General features: G+C 44.6%; 1 protein-coding gene and 1 long non-coding RNA gene across 2 annotated transcripts in view; one reads left to right on the plus strand and one right to left on the minus strand.

The window, feature by feature from the left end:
* Window positions 1-5,789: 5,789 nt before the first annotated feature.
* Window positions 5,790-7,292, minus strand: LOC310784092. Its single transcript, XR_014553122.1, has 3 exons — window positions 7,211-7,292; window positions 6,181-6,328; window positions 5,790-5,918 (listed from the first exon to the last, which is right to left on the minus strand). It is a non-coding gene; the product is annotated as an uncharacterized lncRNA (long non-coding RNA).
* Window positions 7,293-19,635: 12,343 nt separating this feature from the next.
* LOC310784484 (protein NLRC3-like) overlaps window positions 19,636-20,980 on the plus strand; it is a gene marked incomplete at its 5' end in the record, with an annotated part of 67,493 nt that continues 66,148 nt past the window's right edge. Inside the window, 2 exons of the mRNA XM_083645471.1 lie at window positions 19,636-19,675; window positions 19,797-20,066. Of these exons, the coding sequence (XP_083501597.1) occupies window positions 19,636-19,675; window positions 19,797-20,066 (310 nt within the window). The remainder of the gene's footprint in view (window positions 19,676-19,796; window positions 20,067-20,980) is intronic.

A 20,980-nucleotide genomic window follows, 5' to 3' on the forward strand; every position in this document is an offset into this window, starting at 1 on the left:
TCGGCTATGGCACTCAACGTGTTAAGTGTATGGTAAAATATACTTTCTTTATGTTTTTTTAATACAATTTTTATATGTCTGACAATAAGAAATTACCATAGCAGTATAAAAAAATATATACTTTATTTATACAATTTCATACAGGTTTCTGTTGTCAAAAACGTTGTTAATAATAATAATAATGATAATAATATTTGTGCTTTTCATACAACTATTCACCTTATGTAGAAGAGACCGTCTGGCTTGAGAGACTAACAGGAAGTGTAAATACAATCGGAAGTTCCGATTGTTCCGATTGTATTTACACTTCCTGTGACTCATACACCTAGTCTGACTCATAATCCAAGTCAAACTAGTTTGAGCAGGTAAAACAGCAAGCATTTTGAACAGTAAGTCGTGATACGATGGGTCAAGTGGGCGGGGCTATATGAGGTGAATAGCAACAGTTTTCTTTTCACACTTGGAGCAACTGCAATGTATGACACCACACAAAATCAACGAGTAAATAGATGAGACATGAAAGTTTGTTAGTAACTAGGAATTGGCAGATAATTTACTAATACATTTAAATTACACAAGATTAATAATGAATATACAGTACATTCATTTGAAAGAATTCTGACTAAATAAATGGCTTAAAGGGGATTAGGGAATGTCACAAAATATGCCCAAGGACACTTAAGGACAGTTGACAGTTGGACAGGCATTATCTACTCACCCACATGCCAGTGGAAGGTCAGGTGAAGTTTTTTAGTCCACAAAACATTCCTGGAGCCGACACAATTTCTTTTCTTTTTTTTATACAGGGGTAGTCTCACTGAGAGCAATGCTCTCTTTTTCAAGAGCGTCCTGTTCACATTCACACACACACACACACTCACACACACACACCTGGAAGCTGACCAGTACAAGCTGTCCAGTACTGATCTGTTGGCCACTGAGCAGCTCCACTGGAGCAGTTGGGGTTAAGGGCCTTGCTCAAGGGCACCACAGTGGTGGTAATGAGGGAGGGGCAAGTGCTGCCTTTTCACTTTCCCCACCCAGATTTATCCTGCCGGTCCCGGAGATTGAACCGACGACCTTCCGGTCACAAGCTCGCTTCTCTATCCATTGGGCCAACATTGAAGTGGATGTGACCAACTTTCAAACTTTCTCGTAATCCAAGTGTCTGAAAGCCCTGAGATGCCAAGTTGACTTGAAAAATACGGCCTTTCCACAATGTTTTTCGCTGAAATGTTCATACTGTAGCTACATAGCTCCCAGTCGTGTCCATGTTAACACATTGAGTGCCAGCCATTTTTTCAATCCTGTAGGTAAGTTGTGCCAGGGGGGTTTTTGACGATTCTGGCTCATTTTACAAGAGCCGAGGATTCTTTTCTGTTAAGACTTCGTGAACACCAATCATCTAAAAAGAACTAATAGAATGTGTGCTTTCTCTGTCTAAAAGAGTTAGTTTGTAGAGTTAGTAGTTATGTAGATATTAGCCGTTGAATACAGCATGGTTTCAGCGTCTGAGAAGGAAAGCTGAGAAAAATGCAGTTTTGTGAAATTCAATCAAACAGGCAGAACAGTCACTTTAACCATTTATTTTTGGCATCAGTGAGACATCAGACATCTGAACAATAATTGTTTTCAATAATGGAGGAATAATACAAATAATAAAATAAATAAATGTCAAAATAAATACAAAACAAGAGCAGACCACAGGTCACTCAGCTTTTTTTTTTTTATAGGTTTTTTTTTTTTATAGGTTTTTTCGGTTAGTGATCAAACCGGTTTGGGCTCGTACACCGAATCCAGAACTGCTCCAAAATGTAATGGGTACTTCCTTGGCCCATGTTACACCCATCCACAAAGTTACATGAAAATCGGCAGGTACTTTTTATGTATTCCTGCTAGCTAGCAAACAATCAAACAAAGAGCAAAAACAATCCCTGGCAGGTTTTTTTTTTTTACGACCCATGCCTACTCAGCGCCAGCGCCGCTGAGCAAGGTTCTTGTCTGAGTGGTACTCCTCATAGCAGCTACCCCTGTGTAATGAGACCCTACATTTGACACACATGTAGCGTGTCTCTCTTCTAAGATCTTTCCTTGCACAAACGCTACACCTCCTCGTTGGGGCATCTTTTTTGGGTGTGGCTGGTATGAGGACCATTACATGGCCCGCTAGATTGACCTCCAGCCTGCATTGAGGGTCCAGGTATGGTCGCCGGGGCATGGTTGCAGGTTGGTCACTGCCCCCCGCCCCCACCTCCTCCCCGCCACCCCCCACCTCCTCCCCGCCACCCCCCACCACAGGTCTGGTCCATGCACCGACAACACTCAGGATGAAATCCAGCAATGTTTCACACTTTCTCTGGCGTTTAGCTGGGTGTTTAGCTTTGTACAGAACAAAGGCGTTATAAAAAGAGATCTGAAACATGTACATGACAAATTTGAAGGGCCACCTGGATGTCTTCCTGGCAAACGGATAGTACGCGATGTTCTGGTCCAATCTGTCGACCCCATTCATGTACTTGTTGTAGTCTACCACACACTTGGGTTTTGTGTGTGCGACCCTCTCTCTGCTGCCTTTCTGCCTGACCTGCACCGTCTCCATCGTGTCGTCGTGCACCGTGGAAACCATTTTCACGATTCTTTTATCTCGCCAGGCCAGAACCATGGTGCCACCATTGTGGCGCATGACCGTTTCCCCCAGCTTCACGGTGTGGTTGGTGACCATGGTAGCAGGTGGCTCGCCCCTGTTCTTCCTCAGAGTGCCACAGACATGTGTCTGACACTCCAGCAGCTGTGCACACATTCCAACAGAGTTGTAGTAGTTGTCCATGTATAAATGGTACCCCTGCCCTGCCAAGTCCCCGAGGAGGAACTCCACCGTCTCGCCTAGGGTGGACCGCTCACCACAGTACGGCTTCATGTTGTAGCAGTAACCTGTCTGGGAGTCACAGAGGATGTAGGACTTTATCCCATACTTTATGGGTTTCTGTGGGTTGTACACTTTGAAGGCCAACCGCCCACGCCACAGGAGCATCCCCTCATCAATACTGATGTTTTGACTCGGTGTGAACATGTCTCTGAACTTTTCTAACAGGTCGTTCAAAACTGGCCGGACCTTGAACAACTTGTCTGCACCATCAACATCAAAATTGTTACTGAAATGGAGGAATCGTGTTAGCAGTTGAAAGCGGTTGCGAGACATGGTTTTGTTGAAGTGGGGGGTAGCAGTCAGTTCATTTGTGGACCAGTACATGGCCAGTTTAGGCTTCTGGACGATCCCAGTGAGGAAGTATAGTCCCAAGAAGCTCTTGAGTACTGCCACTGTAGTGTCCTTCCACCTCCCGAGCCTTGAATGTGGCAGAGCCTCACTGACCTGACTGATGCACTGGTGTGCATACAAGTTAGTTTGGACTACAATGGCCTGGAGCAGCTCATCGTCCAGGAAGAGCTGGAAGAAGTCAACTGGTTCAGCAGCACCACCACTATGAGGACCCGGTTCTGCTGTGAAGGGGATGTGGGTTGGCTCCCAGTCAACGTCACTCCAGCCTGGACCTGCAGGCCGTTTCCCACTTCCAGCTCCACTGCCACAATCTGCAAATTATAGAAATACATAATTACCATAAAATAGTGTTTTTTATATGTGTGGTACTGAATGCTGGCTGGAACCTGTGATGTGAAAATAAACCTGATTCTGAAGTGTGCTCTTACCCATTTTCCTGGCACCAGAGGCTGTAGCACCAGTACCGCTACAGCTGGCTGCTACAGGCTCATCTTCAGACTGTTCAGAGTCTGAAATAAAGTAAAATGAATTGACTGACTGCTGGCTTTTGTATAGTCATAGTAATTACATTTCCACAAGTTACACAAGTCATCTCAAACATCGTCTTACCACTGCTCTCTGGAGCTTCGCTCCTCGACGGGGCCCACTCCTCCTCAGAATCCTCCGCGTCTGGAGAAGACTGGAGGTCACTCGACTCGGACTCAGTCGTGAGCCCTGCAGCCGCAGCCGCGACATGCAGAGGCTCACCCCGTTCATCATCCGAGACCTCGGAATCGGTCTCCGGCACAAGCTCGTTTCGGACGGAAAAGAAATCAAGCAGTGATCTCTGATCGGCCGATCGCTTGCGTGCAGCTGCCGAAGACCGCTTGCGTTTGGCCGGCATGGCACAAACACGCCACCCGCTCCCAACTAAACTGAAATAAAACAACTACTGCTACAACTAGATCAAACTGAACTGAAATAAGGCTAATCTACCGGCTACCAACTCGATCAAACTGAACTAGAATAAACTGAACTAGAATAAAGGCTAAATACTAAAATGAACTGACGCTAACGCTAAATGTGCTCAGCTAACTACAATGAACACTAACTGTAACTACCCGCTAACTAAGTATCTAAACTAAGTCTACTATAAAGACTATACTAAACACTACTACTGTACTAACAACTAACAAACTAAATCAACTACGCTAACCAACTCGCTCTAAATCTGACTCTAAATTGCTAAATTGCTGAAATTCTCTATCTATAAATCGCTATGTAATTCTGTCTCTGTCTTTCTCTCTCAAACTTACCTACTACCCACGCTGATCAAAGAGCCCGCCTTCCTTATATAGAAATCTTTGTTAGAGTACTTCCGGGGCAGCGGGAGAGGTCGGATCCACATTCACATATTGCCCAAGGGCGCCAGCTAGTGGAAACCACTGAAAAAGCTGTAAGACGAGATATCTCGTCTATGGCACTCAACCGTTGGATTATGTAAGACGAGATATCTCGTCCATGGCACTCAACATGTTAAAGGAGAATTCAGTTTTTTTACACCCCGGACCTTATTTCCAGCTTAAAATATTATGTTTTACTCACCCAGATAACTTTGGTATCATTCGGATCCCCATAGAAAATATTCACATCCGAGTAGAGTCCTGGAACAGTCCAAAATTGGCGAAAACGGGACATACAAAGTACACACTGTAACTAACAATTTCTGCAATGTAGCGGTTCATATCCTCATATCGTCCATAAACGAATGTGAATCTGTCTATTCTCCTCCGGGCTGCCTCGGTTTCCTAATCCGGGGTCTGTGACTCCAACAGAGGCATTCCTCGTCTGTGGGCATACAGTGGGTTATAGCGTCCACAGGAACACCACCACCAGTCACCATTTGTTCTCGGCCGTGCAGCGGCTTGTTCGTCCTTGGCCTGTTGTTCCTCTCTCCTCGTCGTCCGCTCTTTTCAAGAAATGCCGCCAGTGCGCGGTGACTCCCTGGTAGACAAATCAGTCAGCAGGAAACTCACGAGACTTCAGCGGGACTTGAGCAAGAGTTGGATTCACAGACCCCGGATGAGGATATTGAGGCTGCCCGGAGGAGAATAGATGGATTCACATTCATTTATGGAAGATATTATGAGGATATGAACCGCTATGTTGCAGAAAATACGTTATTTACAGTGTGTACTACATATGCCCCGTTTTGGCCAGTTCCAGCACTCTACTCGGACCTGAATATCTTCTATGGGGATCCGAATGAAACCAAAAATATCTGGGTGAGTAAAACATCATATTTTAAGCTGGAAATAAGGTCCGGGGTAAAAAAACAGAATTCTCCTTTAAAGATCTGAACTAGTGCACAAGCTTGAAAGTGCATACATGCTGCATGCACTCTTTGTCTGGATCTCAACTGCTCCGTTGAATTCCAGGTGTGTAGCAAACACTTTTCACAAAAATCCAGGAAAGAGAAATGGAATTACTCGCGCACCCACGTTGCTCAAGAAGAATCTGCAGGTTCTGGTTGTTTGAGGTGATGTGAGAAGAGACGTCCAGCGGTCGTCAACGAACACACCTCGGTTCTTGGCAGTCGGGGATGGAGCCACGGCTATGTTCTTCATGTAGCCACAATGGAAGAACAGGATCTGCAGGGGTCCTAGTGAGAACAAGTGTGGAATAGAGAATAACCAGAATTAAAACTTTATATGGGTGCAAGGGCCTACCAATAACACTGTGATCATGAACCATAGATCGCAAGAACAAAATTAAATTAAAAATAAAGTAGCTTGAGAAAGAACATATATCTGATCTGTGATAAACCATTGACTGAGGTATAAATATAACAAATCACCATAAATAAGTCATAGTGAATATTTTTCATCAAGTTGAATTTTAGTTGAATACAAAATCAAACTTACGAGGTGCTCTTTGACTGGTTTGCCCACATCCTCCCTCAGGCACATATGAGGCACTTCACCAGGGACTCTCTTCTGGTATTCTAGTCCAGGCGAGCTCTGCAGCTCTCCCTCTCTGATTCTGAAAGTATTTTCTCTACGGCTGTAGCCTCTGGTGAAAGGGAAAATTAGGATTAGCGACAATAATGTTACTAACACAGAAACACGTTGGCCTCTGACATTGTAAAGCAGTTGCATAGGTTTCCTTTATGCCTGTTGAAAACAGGATTAAATATGATATTTTAATGGCCATCATGTTCATTTTAAATGGTATACGCAAGTGTTGCACAATCTAAGACTGCATGCATAGCTTGTAAATGGGCAAAACAATGGAAATATGAGTGAAAATGGCTAACAGCAACATATTTGTTGTTTTTTCTGTCTCCCCCCCCCCCACCATATTTTCTCCCCAATTGTACTTGGCCAATTTCCCCCTGCTGCCCTGGCAGGACGTAGCACATGGGAGGATCACGCTATTCCCACCAGATCCCTTTTGCCCTGACCAGAGGAGGCGCTAGTGCAGTGACCAGTACACATACAACTAATCCGTCTTCCCACCCAGACACAGCCAATCGTGCTTGTATGGACGCCCAACCAAGCCGGAGGTAACACGGGGACCGCGAACCTGCGACCCTCATGTTGGTAGTCAGGGAATCTACCGCTACACTACCCAGACGCCCAACAGCAACATATTTGTTGAGCCTGGTAGTTGGTAATAAACACAAGATCAATAGTATTGCCATGTACATGTACAGACTGACAACAGGCAGTTCAGTTAAGTTGTGGACCAGTGTTGTCATTCATGCACAAATTACATCAATGGTCCACAACTTAACTCAAATCAATCAAATAAATAACTGTCAAACTAAATGAATGTCTGGAAAAACTGTTTCCAGTTTTCAGATGTGTGAGATCATGTCCAAAATAAATCAGCCTTGTTTTTGGTGACTTTCTCCTTTAAGCTTGAGTATAAATTCCAGTGTGGTCATATTACCTTTGTTGTGCTAGCCTATGGAATTTGTTCGGTCTGTTCCGTCACCTTCTGGAGAGATGTCAGCAACAGGACTCCTGTGTTCCTGAGGATACCAAACGACAACATAGCAAATCAGCAAAAAAGCACAGTATACCAGGATGCATTGTACAATACAAACTATAACCTGATTACACTAAGTCTACTGTGTACAGTAGACTGTGTAATTAAAAATGATAATGTAACACAGGTAATCAGTGATGTTGGTGTTAAGGGCAGTTTATAGTAGTGATTTATGATGCTTGCCACCAACCATGATCATATTAATTAATTCTCTCATCAATGTCCATTGATAGAATATGATCATGGTCAGTGGCGACATCATAAATCACAGTAAATTGCCCTTTACACTGTAGGTCAAGAGAACAGTGGAAAAAAGAACTAAGAAAAAACACAGGCTATTTAGTTGAAAGCAGCCAATCCTAAATTCACCTCGGTTTCTTATCTTCTGACTTCTCTAACATGCCTGCTTATCAATGGTTCCTAAACATACATTTTAATAATTATGGCCAATGACATGCTATTTTACATGGACGACATCAGTACATTATACTGTAGACTTGAGCTAGCTCAACATGCTAGCTAAACTAAACAGGCCGTCATCAGCGCGAGGTACATTTGCACTGGGGTAATGGCGTTAGCTACTAGGTTACTCAATATTCAAACTAGCAAAACTATCTAACAGAACACTAACCTGGCCTTACCCTGCTAGCTGGCGCTCAGTATAAACGAGGAGCGCCCGGCGGCTAGCAGGAAAGCCTGGCCCTGGTATGTATCAGTCCCACTGGCTAATTATTAGCAACATTCGGCAACATTGGCTAAGCGGCTAAGGGTTAGCCTACAAACTAAACGTTTTGCAATATCCTGCATACAGTTAAAATATAAAGGCATGATCGTGTAACACTCACCCAAGCAAGGGCTCCAGACTGCGACCATTTCGCCGTATTAACCATTTCTTGACTCTGGGGACAGCTAACGTTACAGCATGCCGCTCAAATTCAAACAAACAGTCCTGTCAAAGCGAGTCAAACACACGGACCAGACTTCCGTTGTTACCCTTCAAAATAAAGGCGTAAAATGCTCTGTAGTGTAACTGAATTTAACCTAAATCACTCTGAGACATATTATTACAGACGGTTTTAACTTGCCAACATAAACATTCTACAGTGATGGCTCTGAGGTCTAACAAACCACACCGTTTTACTTAATATGAAGCTAGCTAGCTACAGGGCCGTAGCCAGGGTTCCGAAATAGGGGAGGTCCAGCAAGGGGAGGCGGATTCGGTGGCGCCCGTCAGGGCGCCGCCGAAAAAAAGTTTGAGGTTTTTTTTCCCCCTTTTTTAGCCATATTTAGAGTAATATATCATTTTTAAATCAACATTAGGATTATACTGTTGTGATGTCATTATTCAGTATATTCTCTTTCATGTCACCACCTGCTCAGCTCTCCTGTCAACATAATTGTAACTAACAAACACAAACTGTTTTAGCCAAATTCATATCAAAATGACACCTACAAACACAGGTACACAACCCAAGCCGTACACAACACACAAAGTCATCATCGATAATAAAAAAAACATACAGAGGGACATTTATTTATTCCTGATAGGAACGATTGAAAAATAAAATAAAATATATTATGTTGTTTTTAACTTTACACCACCTCTTTTTGTTACTTATTGGGTCATGAAACTGAAACCATGCCACCTGCATACCTGACTTCGGGAGCTTGGCAATTGGCATCATGCATGATTAGCCAGTAGCATCCCAACGTGTCACACAGGTAACATTACTTAAGAGACAGACTAGACACTTACTTTCTTGGTTGTTGCTAAAAAATCTGTCAGTGTCACTCACTGTCTGTCGTTCACTTCGCTCACTGTCTCGCAGCTCGCTCACCTTCAATTATCTCGCCAGGCAGACAGAGAGTCATCACTCACCACCATGCTGCTGCTCTCTCAGAATCAAGTTACCGCGGACGCGGCGTCAGATGACTTCCTGCCTGACCTGCCTTTCGTTTCAAAATAAAAGAGATCCCGTGTTTTTCATGCTTTTCCATGCAGATTGTTTTATTTTTTTCTCTGAAATATTAGGGGAGGTCCGGACCTCCCCATTCTCATAGCTAGCTACGGCCATGGCTAGCTAGACAAATTGAATGAGATGGCCTAAAAGGCTTTTCTTTTGAAAACGCGCAGTGTGTCGTGAGTGTGTATCTTTCCATTCGTCATGATGTTCTCATAACGTGTGTGTGTGTGTGTGTGTGTGTGTGTGTGTGTGTGTGTGTGTGTGTGTGTGCGCGCGCGCGCGCGCGCGCGCGTGCGTGCGTGCGTTTGTTTGCTTGTTTGTCTGGTTTTATTTGTCAACCAAGCTCTTTGGACATGTAATGTTTTTTTTGCATGTTTTGGCATGCTTGGAGATTTATTTTCATTTATTGACAGCTAGATTTTTACTGAAAATATTTCCCCCAAAATGGCCAGTCCTACACATAACATAACAGCAGGTTAAATTATATAATTAAATTAATTTTTTAATTAATTTTTTAATTTTTAATTTAGTTGTGGCAGTGTGGTAGAGCCTCTGGAGATGATCCTGAGGGCCCTCCATCCATTGATTTCAATGCACCCCTGGTCGGATTGGGCTGAAAATTAGCATGGTGGTGGGTTATGATCCGGGGAGGGTCATGGGCAAGGCATCAAGTCCTGGAACCACGTAGAAAGTCCTGGAAAGTTCTGGAAACCACCTGGAAACCACCTATACGCCCGCACTCTAGGTCAGATGTCGTAACCTCTCATTTTACTTTTTAAATATACTTTATTAAATTATTCAGTCAGGGGTAACAAACATTTACACTAATATATATTTTATATATATATATATATATATTATATATCTATATATCTATATATCTAATAGATCTATATATATATATATATATATATACAGTATATATATATATATATATATAGTCTATTAGAAGGTGAGCAGTTGCCAGGTTGTGGGTCTTTTTGTTCTTATGTCCAGTGTTCTTTGTCTTTTAAGTTCTGATATGATTTGTTTATAGACCACTTCACCTGGGATGACAGCTTAGTGGATAACTGTGGCACACCTCGTCTTCCACAATTTTGCTGCGACCACACAAACAATTGTCCAGAAAAAGTCCTGGTGTGGTCCTGGCATTATTCCATTAAAGACACGATACATCACGGCATTATAATTCACAGTAATATTAAAACCAATACTTTCCATTTTCCCCCACACATATGTAGATCTCTCACATTTTAGGAGCAAATGCTCTATATATCTTAAATGATAGAAAACATACTGTGCACTTATTCTTCAGTATTTATTATATTTGAAAATCACTCCAAACAGCCAAGATGATCTCATTCGATTTTTCTAGTTTCATAAGTAAAATGGTATGGTTTGTCTTAGACCTCCCAGGCCAGGCAGAACCATCAGGAGGACCAGGTCTGTCCCCCGGGCCACATAATGCCCAGGTCTGCGTTAAAGTGTTGAATGAATGGACGGATAGACTGACACATGATATTGGGGCAATACAGCTGACCAAAAATCTATATTAATTCAATGTTGTCTTTTCAACATTGAAAAAGCACAGAATTAGACTATCAACATTGATTCAATGTTATTATAGCCTTGAATATTCAACCAACAAAAAATATTATTATGATGGAATTCCAACATTGAATCAATATCATCTTGCTATCTATCCATCCATCTATCCATTTATTTTAATGTAAGATGCAGGATGTCCTGCACACAATTTTTTTTTTTATGGCAAAGGCATGACCTGCCCTACTCTGCCTCTGATTGGCTTATACCCTGATATTTTACCCTAAGCTTAACCAATCATCACTCCTCATGGCTAAACCCAGCCATGCCTTCACCATCCTAGATGCCTTCTAAAACAATCCTAAGATGGCAAAGGCATGACCGTCCCTATTCTGCCTCTGATTGGCTTACCCTAACCTTAACAAATCTCCTAATGCCTAAACCTAACCAACCGATCTTCCCGTTTGGAGGCGGATCCAGAGTCAGCTGCTATCTGGGTACATAATGTCTTATACGTTGTTTTTTTTAAATATCAGGTGGCAAGCTCGGGCTTGGGCAGATGGAGCCCCGGAAGTGATACTAAAAGCTGTAGTTCCTCGAATGGCCACTTGAGGCTGGCCCCAAAAGGGAATCGTTCCCAATTCGCCCCCATGTTAAAATGCCTGACTTTACAACTAGATTAAACATGTTTACAGCCTGATGCAGCTACGGCTCTGTGGGAAACCCTTGATCTTGTGCCGTCTCGTGCGAGCTGCGCAAGAACACCAAGATGGTGATGGCCACACTCCCAGCTTCAAAACTGGGATGTCCAAAAATCAATGGGTGATGTTACGATGACTTAATTTTTTGAACACTTGCAAGATTTCGGTTTCACTATGGTTGCCCAACTCATAGAAGTTTGATAGTACACAAATCTTCTAAGGATCTTGTATGTGGATTTACTGTTATATATATTTCTTACGAGTTCCCAAATCATATAAGTTTCATTTTCCACAAATTTACTAAGAATATTGTATGTAGATTTACTGTCATATATAGTTCTTGTAAGTGACCAAATTATATAAGTTTCACTTTACACAAATTTACTATGGATCTTATATCTGGTTTGACTGTCATATATATTACTTACATATTACTTACAAGTTTCAGGTAAAACATATACAAATTTAGTAAAATCTTTTCCATATGGGAGGAGACGGTCGTTATACGTGAAAATGTTTGCTGGGAAGTCTGTCGAAGTCATGAAACTTGATTATTTTCTTAGCACCCTCACAGATTGGTTTAGCCCCGCTTTAGCACCGGTAGAGAATTCATCCTGGCGCCGTGCCTGGTGAGAACCCTGCACCTCAGTGAGAAACTTCTGATACTGCAGTGTCGTGTGATGTTAGTAGGTTTTAGATCACTCTCTCATTCTGAATTTTAAAGCCATATAAATGTCATGTGTGTGTCTGTGCTGCTCTGCTGTTTAGTTGACTGATGTGGTTAATGTGACACACAATATAACTACATCACCTAACCTGTGCTGTCATGCCTCAGACCTGGTTAGAGCACTTTGCTGTCAGACTAGACTTGACTGACACCGTGAAGTTATGAGGCCGCACCCTCAGATCAAATGGGGAATTCACTGCCTTAGGCCCCATGGGCAATCTCATGATCGCAGGACTTATAAGCAGCGTGTGTCTTGTCTGTGTCTCCTCTTCAGATGAAGGCAGAAGGTCTCTGGGACTTGATGTGGATGCTGTGAATTCACCAGGCAAACCCATCAAACCCATCTTCCAGTAACATGACTGTTTGATCAGTTCCTCCAGGAAATTGTGATTTTCCGATCGCAGATTAATGCATATTCAACCACAATAATTAATGCAAATTCAACCAATCTCCCCAATATTTGCCAGGGCAACTTTTCAATTACTCCACAAAAACGGCAAAGGCTCCTCAACTTACAATGTTTGGCAGCCTGAGATTTTACATCTGTATAGTCCACTGTTGTAAGACCAGCTGCTAGAGTCCTGCTGTTTGCACCCTAACCCTAAACTCTAGTCAGGTTGAAAGCTCAATTCACTGCATTGATGAAATTATGCAGGAAGCATTGTTGTAACAATTGTTACATTGTGGTACAAAGTTACTTAGTATAATGCATTTGTAGCCTAATATTATTACTCATCTGAGTAATGAAGTAAGTAACCAGATACTGTTTTAAATCCCATCCAGGACCGAGATGAGAAATAACCAATCCAGTGCATTTATTACTTGTTCACATTGGCTACTGTCAACCGCAAAAACGCCAACAATAACACCTAGTTAGCTCCACAGTCCTAGCTCTCGCCTGCCCATGGCAACCACCACCACCCAGGCTTCCTACTTCCTCAACCCGCCTCTCCCGGTCGCCCCAACCAACCACAGGAGGACATAAACACAGGTGATTAGCACACACAGCTTGAGGTGTTCACGGCCCATCATTATATACGGGCATTATATTACAAACTAATTATAGAAGCGACCCAAAGTTGTGGATGGCTTTTGGAAAACTGGATATTTGTTGGATCCTCTCTACCTCGGCCTATCTCCCCTGCTGAGCCTGAATCAGTCTAAGCCAGGTAACAACAACAATGGCTTTAATCATCTTCAGAGTCTTACTACTCCTCTGCGTGGTACATATGTGGAGATTTGTAAATGACACTAGCTGTCCATGTTTTGGAAATGAGAGGTCTCCCGGTATCTCTTTTGAGAAAGGACTTTCTCCTGTTTTGGGTGTAACTTTTGGCCATGGACAACTATACAGCAGTTTGATATCACCCTACATCCAACTACAGAGCCTAAGTAGGCAGAAGCAAAGACACCCACAGTCAACTGCAGTGCTGGTAAACACGAACAAATTGATGTTCACCCTGAGCCTGCTGTTATGTGGGGATATTCACCCCTGTCCAGGGCCCATTAACTATATGAAACCACCCTACCACCCCAGCAGTAGCAGGCTAGCTACCACCAACCCTGGCTCTAGCAGTAGCAGGCTAGCTACCATCAGCCCTGGCTCTAGCAGTAGCAGGCTAGCTACCACCTGCCCAGGCTCCAGTAGTAGCATCCCTGCTACCACCATCGGCTCGGGCAGTAGCTTCCCTGCCACTACCCCCAGCCCAGGCTCCAGCAGTAGCAGGCTAGCTACCACCAGCCCTGGGTCTAGCAGTAGCAGGCTAGCTACCACCAGCCCGGCCTCCAGCAGTAGCAGGCTAGCTACCACCAGCCCTGTCTCCAGCAGTAGCAGGCTAGCTACCACCTGCCCAGGCTCCATCAATGGCATCCCTGCTACCACCATCGGCTCGGGCAGTAGCATCCCTGCCACCACCACCAGCCCAGGCCCCAGCAGTAGCAGGCTAGCTACTACCAGCCCAGGCTCCAGCAGTAGCAGGCTAGCTACCACCAGCCCGGCCTCCAGCAGTAGCAGGCTAGCTACTACCTGCCCGGGCTCCAGCAGTAGCATCCCTGCTACCACCATCGGCTCGGGCAGTAGCATCCCTGCCACCATCTCCAGCCCAGTCCCCAGCAGTAGCAGGCTAGCTACTACCAGCCCGGCCTCCAGCAGTAGCAGGCTAGCTACTACCAGCCCGGGCTCCAGCAGTAGCAGGCTAGCTACCACCAGCCCGGCCTCCAGCAGTAGCAGGCTAGCTACCACCAGCCCGGGCTCCAGCAATAGCAGGCTAGCTACCACCAGACCTCTGCCTAACAACAGCATCAGCTTCACAACAGATGCTGAGATGCCAACACCAGTGACTCTCAATCCACGTCCAACGGTAAAACCACAAGCAACCAGACAGAGACAATTATATGAAATTAATCTCATGAAATCACTGAACCACGCTAAAGTTATTTGGGACAGTCAGTCTAAACCTAAAGGTCTATTGGGGGGCCACCTCAATATACGTAGTATCACATCTAAAACGGAGCAAGTGGAAAAACTAGTCACTAATATAGATTTTCTCTGTCTGTCAGAAACCTGGCTAACCGCAAATTCTCCACGGGCTGCTTATGTTATGCCCGGGTTTAATGCTTTTAGGAAGGACAGAATGAATGGGAGAGGTGGGGGGTTACTTTTGTACATCAAGGATACTCTACAGTGTAGTATACTTGATGTACAAACCAAGCTAGATGCTGAATTTGAACATTTAGCGGTGTCCCTGACTCTGTCCCCCAGCATGTCTTTTATAGTGGTGGGCATTTGCCGCCCTCCTTCCGCAGATAGCAATTTTTATGCTAACCTTAAAGCAATCTTAAAGGAACTTCATAGCCATGTGCTTCAGCTGCGATTTGCTCCCTCCATGATGAGACTAGCTACAGCATAACTCCAGCTCTTCTTCTGCCTTTACAAAACAAACTAAATCTCAACACTGCAGCACAGCTCTGTTTAGCCAGCTATAGTTTGTCACAGTGCGGCCACACTGCAGCCCAGAGGGAGCGCTTGTAATTTACCCCGGTGCACCCTGAAACTAGCACGAGCGGGCAGAGTTTTTTCTTTCTTTCTTCTTCCATAAAAATGAACGGTGTTACCGGTGGGCATGTTATGTAATCGGTGTATGCCCCACCACCGTGTAACACCAGTAACACCGACTACCGCGGCAAGCCTACCTAACAGCTATCATTACTGTAACATTATCAAGAAATATAACTTTCTAACATTCGAGAATTTCCTGCTGATGGCAAATGTCAGTTTGTTGTATAGGATCTTCCACGGCCTTGCGCCCCCCCCCCCCCCCCCCTTCTTAACCGCCCCCAGTAGAACCCCTGGCGAAGGCAGCAGAGGGTTTTGGAGATTCCAAAATGCCCTGCCCCAGTGGTGCCATGAGAGCTCCTCACAGCCTCTCTCAGTGCTCTGGGGACAACCACCCGCCATCCAGGCTCTCTGCAGCACTCCATCGTCACCTTATTTAGTGGTCTGTAGTCCACACATAATCTCATCTTCGAACTCTGTTTTTCTTGACCATCACAACCACCAAGGACAAAGGCCTGTCACAGGGCTCAATGATGCCCGCCCGCTGCATCTCCTCAATGCCACTGTCTGCGGCCACCTGATATGCCATGGAAGGACGGCGGGGCCATGTCTTGATGCCTATGATGCACCAGGTGTGTCCAGCCCACTTCATCATCTGTCAGGGGCAAAATGTCCTTGAATTCAGCTAAAACCTGCCACAGCTCCTCTTGCTGCCAGGGCTCCAAGGTGTCCAGCCCACCACCATTGCCGACTCCACGGTGTCATCTGTTTCGGGGGGGGGGGAGGGCGACGACAGACACACACAACACCAGGGGTCCACAAAGTCCCGTCTATATGAACCCCGAGCCGTTTCCCTGATCCCTAGCAGGATCTGCACTGCCTGAGATGTCTGGGTCGGCCACACCCCCAGCAGAGCAGACGGCCTTGGCGAGGTAGAGTGGCACTGTGTGGAGACACAGCATGGATCAGTTCAGTCATTTCAGCATGCTGGCTTCTCCTGGGCCGGGTTGCTCTCCACTGAGGTTATCACAATAGGGCTGATCTCCTTCTCTCTGTAGTCCACAATCTCTCTCAAGCACCAGCTCCACCGCCTCTTGTAGTGTACGTGTGTGTGGCAGTTGGCAGTTTGGATGTGCAGCTCTCTCGGGGTTATAGCTTGAATAAAGTGATCTCTGGAGAGCTCACTCTGCACTGCAGGGGGCATGTGGGCATTATGCCCTCCTTGAGTCCATTTAGAGGTGACCCCTCATAGCCATGAAGGTCCTCTACAGTCTCCTGTTCTGCGATCACGAGCCCAATTGGCTTGAAATTCAGACACTGATCTTTCTTGTGGCCTACTTTATCACACCAGTAGCATTGTACCTCTGGCATGTCCAGATAGGACTCATTCTGCTGCCGCCTCAATTATCAAACCTCTGTTCAGCCAGTCGCTCCACGTCCATAGCCTTCTTTCGGTCAAGCTCAGCCAATTCTTTCTGAAGCACTCTGTCGTGGGTCTCCTTTCCTCGCAGCAGGCCTCTATCCTTAACTTTCTCAGCCTCAAGCCTAGCCCGCAATCCCTATCTTTTTCAGACTGCTGCTCAGCTTTCTGCTCTGCTTTCTCCCTCGCTTCTTCCTGCTGTTCCCAATGTTCCTGCAGCCCTAGCCCATCAATCACCAGGAGATCTATGGTGGGCTTCAACATGTTCTCTTCTAGCACCACCTCTTCTCACTTGGCCAGACCAATCAGGTCCTCCTTTTTCAGCCCTTGGAACTGATCCTGTGTCATATCATAAAGTTTAACCGACGCCATGTTGGCAAATGGTTGAAAAACACGGCAATGTCAAAAATGTAATCGCGACTAGAGTTATGCTACCTGTATTCCCAGACCAGCAAACCTTACCCAATTCTCAGTAATGTTGCACACATGCAACCAAATTACTATTCCAAAATTGGAAAAAACCTTCCACAAAATCCTCAACGGCGCCTACAGCCTGCAGCCCGATAACACACAGTCCCAAACACTCTAATATCAACAGGGAGCTTCACCAAAAACCCAGAGAACAGCATCGAACCTGCAAACGTCAATGCCAAGGATAACCATTACACCAATACAAAGGTTCAAGGTCACTGTGACCTCACGAATGCCATTTTCTAGCTCGCTAACACGATATCTCAGCAACGCCTTGACAGAATTTCGTCACATTTGGCTGAAACGTCCACTTGGATTCAAGGATGAACTCATTAGATTTTGGTGCTCAAAGTTCATGGTCACTGTGATGTCACGAACGCCATTTTCTACCTCATTAATGCGATATCTCAGGAAACGCCTTGACTGAATTTTGTCACATTTGGCTGAAATGACCGCGTGGACTCAATGATGAACTGATTACATTTTGGTGCTCAAAGGTCAAGGTCACTGTGACCAAACGAATGTGATGTTCAAGCTCGTTAACACGATATCTCAGTAACGCCTTGACGGAATTTGTTCGAATTTGGCTCAAACGTCCACTTGGACACAAGGATGAAATTATTAGATTTTGGTCATCAAAGGTCAAAGTTCAAGGTCACTATGACCTCACAAACGCCATTTTATAGCTTGTTAATGCAATATCTCAGGAACGCCTTGACTGAATTTCGTCACATTTGGCTCAAACTTCCACTTGGACTCAAGGATGAACTGATTAGATTCTGGTCATCAAAGGTCAAAGTTCAAGGTCACTGTGACGTTAATGCGATATCTCAGGAACGCCTTGGCGGAATTTCGTCACACTTGGCTCAAGGATGAACTGATTTTGGTGGTCAAAGGTCAAGGTCACTGTGACCCCACGGATGCCAATTTCAAGCTCGTCTCAGTAACGCCTTGACAGAATGTCTTAAAATTTGGCTCAAACATCAAAGTGTGGACAGACATGGATGTTGATTGCTCACTTGTTGGCGGAGGCATATATCTGTGGTGCGGTCGTTCTAGTTTAATTCACGATTTTTTATAATTTTATCATTCTGTTTTTATCATCCTAAACTCTGTTCATGAGAAAACCCTGAGCAGCATCTAATCTGCCATGTGAAGCTCAGTTGCCAGCCTAGTGCTTACATGAACCATCTGGGTAGACAGCCAACACAATGCACGGCGTTATCCTCGGTAGAGAGCCTGAACTAAACGTTGAAACGCACGCAACCGTGAAGAAATGATGAAGGTATAGCAGCGCTCCATACAGTCAAGTGGTAATGTGTATCATTCCAAAACACTCGACGATAGCAAGCGCTAATGCCAGCAGGGTTATCTGCCCGCTAAGCTAAAGCTAATCAGCTAAACGCTAGCAGCTTAAAGTTAGCAAACACCGCGTAGCTATCGATTCAATCCTCGGACTAGGCCCCATTATGTGACGGGCAGGCTCACTAGCTTGATCAATAATGATATCAAGGCTCATGTCTAGGGGTAGCTAGCAACAATGTCACCGTAACATATAATATGAAGGCTGTCATCAAATGAGAGGTGTTCACGTGTAGCCGACTTAGGTAGGGGCGAGGCATCTATCTAGGTTTAGGGTTAGGGTCTGGGGGAGGTTAGGTTTAGGCATGGGGGCTGGGAGAGTTTAGCTCCAGCCGGTCCCCCGACATGCTGCACAATGCACACTGCCTCGCTCAGCTGGTTCTGCTTGTGGGCTATCGGCATTGCGGACTGTCGGCACTGCGGTCTGTCGGCACATAGACGCGGCACCCTCTTTGGGTAGGGGCGAGGCATCTATCTACGTCTCTTGACCAGCTTAATTTGTTTGGGTTTGAGGGCTCCGTTGCAGCAGTCCCCGGAACATTTAGTTTGGACATACATCTCACAGGGACAAGACACTAAAACAAGAAGGTCTCCACAAACAGATACCCTATCCAGCAACAGGCGATGCAACCAGGTGCCACCATCTTGTGAAAGGGCAAAGATGGAGAGCTGACGCTGCCAACCGGAGCCTATTATGGACATAAGCATCCCCTCACTAAGAGCGAACTTCCACTCCTTTGATAGACAGCCATATGAATCATGAATGAGCCGAGACGAGCTGACTGTAACAGTCAGATCAACTTAACCCTAACCTGGGACAAGTTGAGCCAGAGAAAAACTTTTTTAAGAAGTCATATTTCCAGGGCCATTTGTCATAGACATTCTTATAATTTCAATTGATAGGAGACATCCTGAAATAAGGGTAGATGTGTTCATTGTACTTCTGTCTAATTTTTTCTTTGCCTTTAGAGCAACATAGGTAAAACGTGACTCGTCTTACGCCACTCTCCCCTATACTTGTGTGACCTGGCTGATCAACTGATCTTGTGAATATTTCCTGTGATTTTACCAGGCAGCAACGATGGCGACAGATAAAGAGAAGGTAGAAAGCACGATAGGAGGTAGGTGAAAATGTTATAATCCTTCAGAAGCAAAGTAGCCTGATACAAGCTGATTTTAGCCTGATGCTCACTCAAATCAATCACCTAATAAACAGTCATTTTTCATTCCCTTTCTCCTCAGAGCACTTTGTGGATAAACACCGGGCTGAGCTGATCCAGAGAGTGGACATGGTCGCACCAATATTGGATAAGCTCCTGAACAATAAAGTTATCTCGCAAGAAGGCTATAATAATATCAGATCTAAATCTACCAGTCAGGAGCAGATGAGGGAACTCTATCAGTCACTGCGTGCCAGTGGAGATCGAGGCAAAGATGTCTTCAAAGATATCCTTAAGGAAGAGGCGATGTTTCTCATGAATGACCTTGAGAAACCCAAGAATCAAGACAACGGTATGTTGGGCAGCGATTAACAGAAGAAGATCTCAGAGAAGTGGCACTTAATTGGGTGGAAGATATGGGCAGAAATAAGTTTCAATAAATTCTGTTATTTATATTTGAATTCCCCAAAGTAGGTGACATAATGCACATCACAAACAGCAGCAAGAGAGAAGTGTAGCTATTTGGTTAACAAAGAGGTTGTTTACATATGTACATCAACATCACAAACAGCAGGGGCCTGTACTACGTAGCTAGTTTAATGCCTTATCCGAGTAAGTTTGAGTTTGAACCTGGTTTAGCCGTACTACAAAGCAAGTTAACTTCTAATCACCATGGCAACTCACGCTGCAAAGCTAACCTGGTCCCGACCAGGTTAGCTTCAGAGGATAAGATCAAAATCCATGACAGACCCATATAATCGGCTCTCTGGAGTCACTCACCATTCATATAAGATCGCCATATGAAAAATAGATTGTAGTCAACTGAGAATAGAACAAGAAAAACATTTGTGGCTCTGTAGGCTACATAATTAAATTAAGCCTACTTACCACTTTATGTCTTAACAGCTCAACGATGCGTGGAGAAATATGATCACTATTAATCACGCAGCGCATATCATACACGGAGCCTCAAATGGAGTGAGGGTGATATTCTCCTACATGCCAGAAAAGCCTATACATATAATATAGATATGGAATAAATATGGGATAGCCCCAATAGGCTACTAAATATGCAGGCTACTCTTGCATGTTTCAGCTGGAACTGTGTCCTGTAGGCTGTATGCCAATATATGAGCAAAAATAGGCTAGTTTTTATCAATGAAAACTATGCCCGCATCGTCTCAATTCAGTTCAGCAGTTTTCTCTTTTATATTAGGCATCAGCATTATCATTATTTTATATATTAATTATTCGATCAGTGCAACC

The sequence above is a fragment of the Poromitra crassiceps genome (assembly GCF_964638095.1).
Source record: "Poromitra crassiceps genome assembly, chromosome: 10".
Lineage (NCBI taxonomy): Eukaryota > Metazoa > Chordata > Actinopteri > Beryciformes > Melamphaidae > Poromitra > Poromitra crassiceps.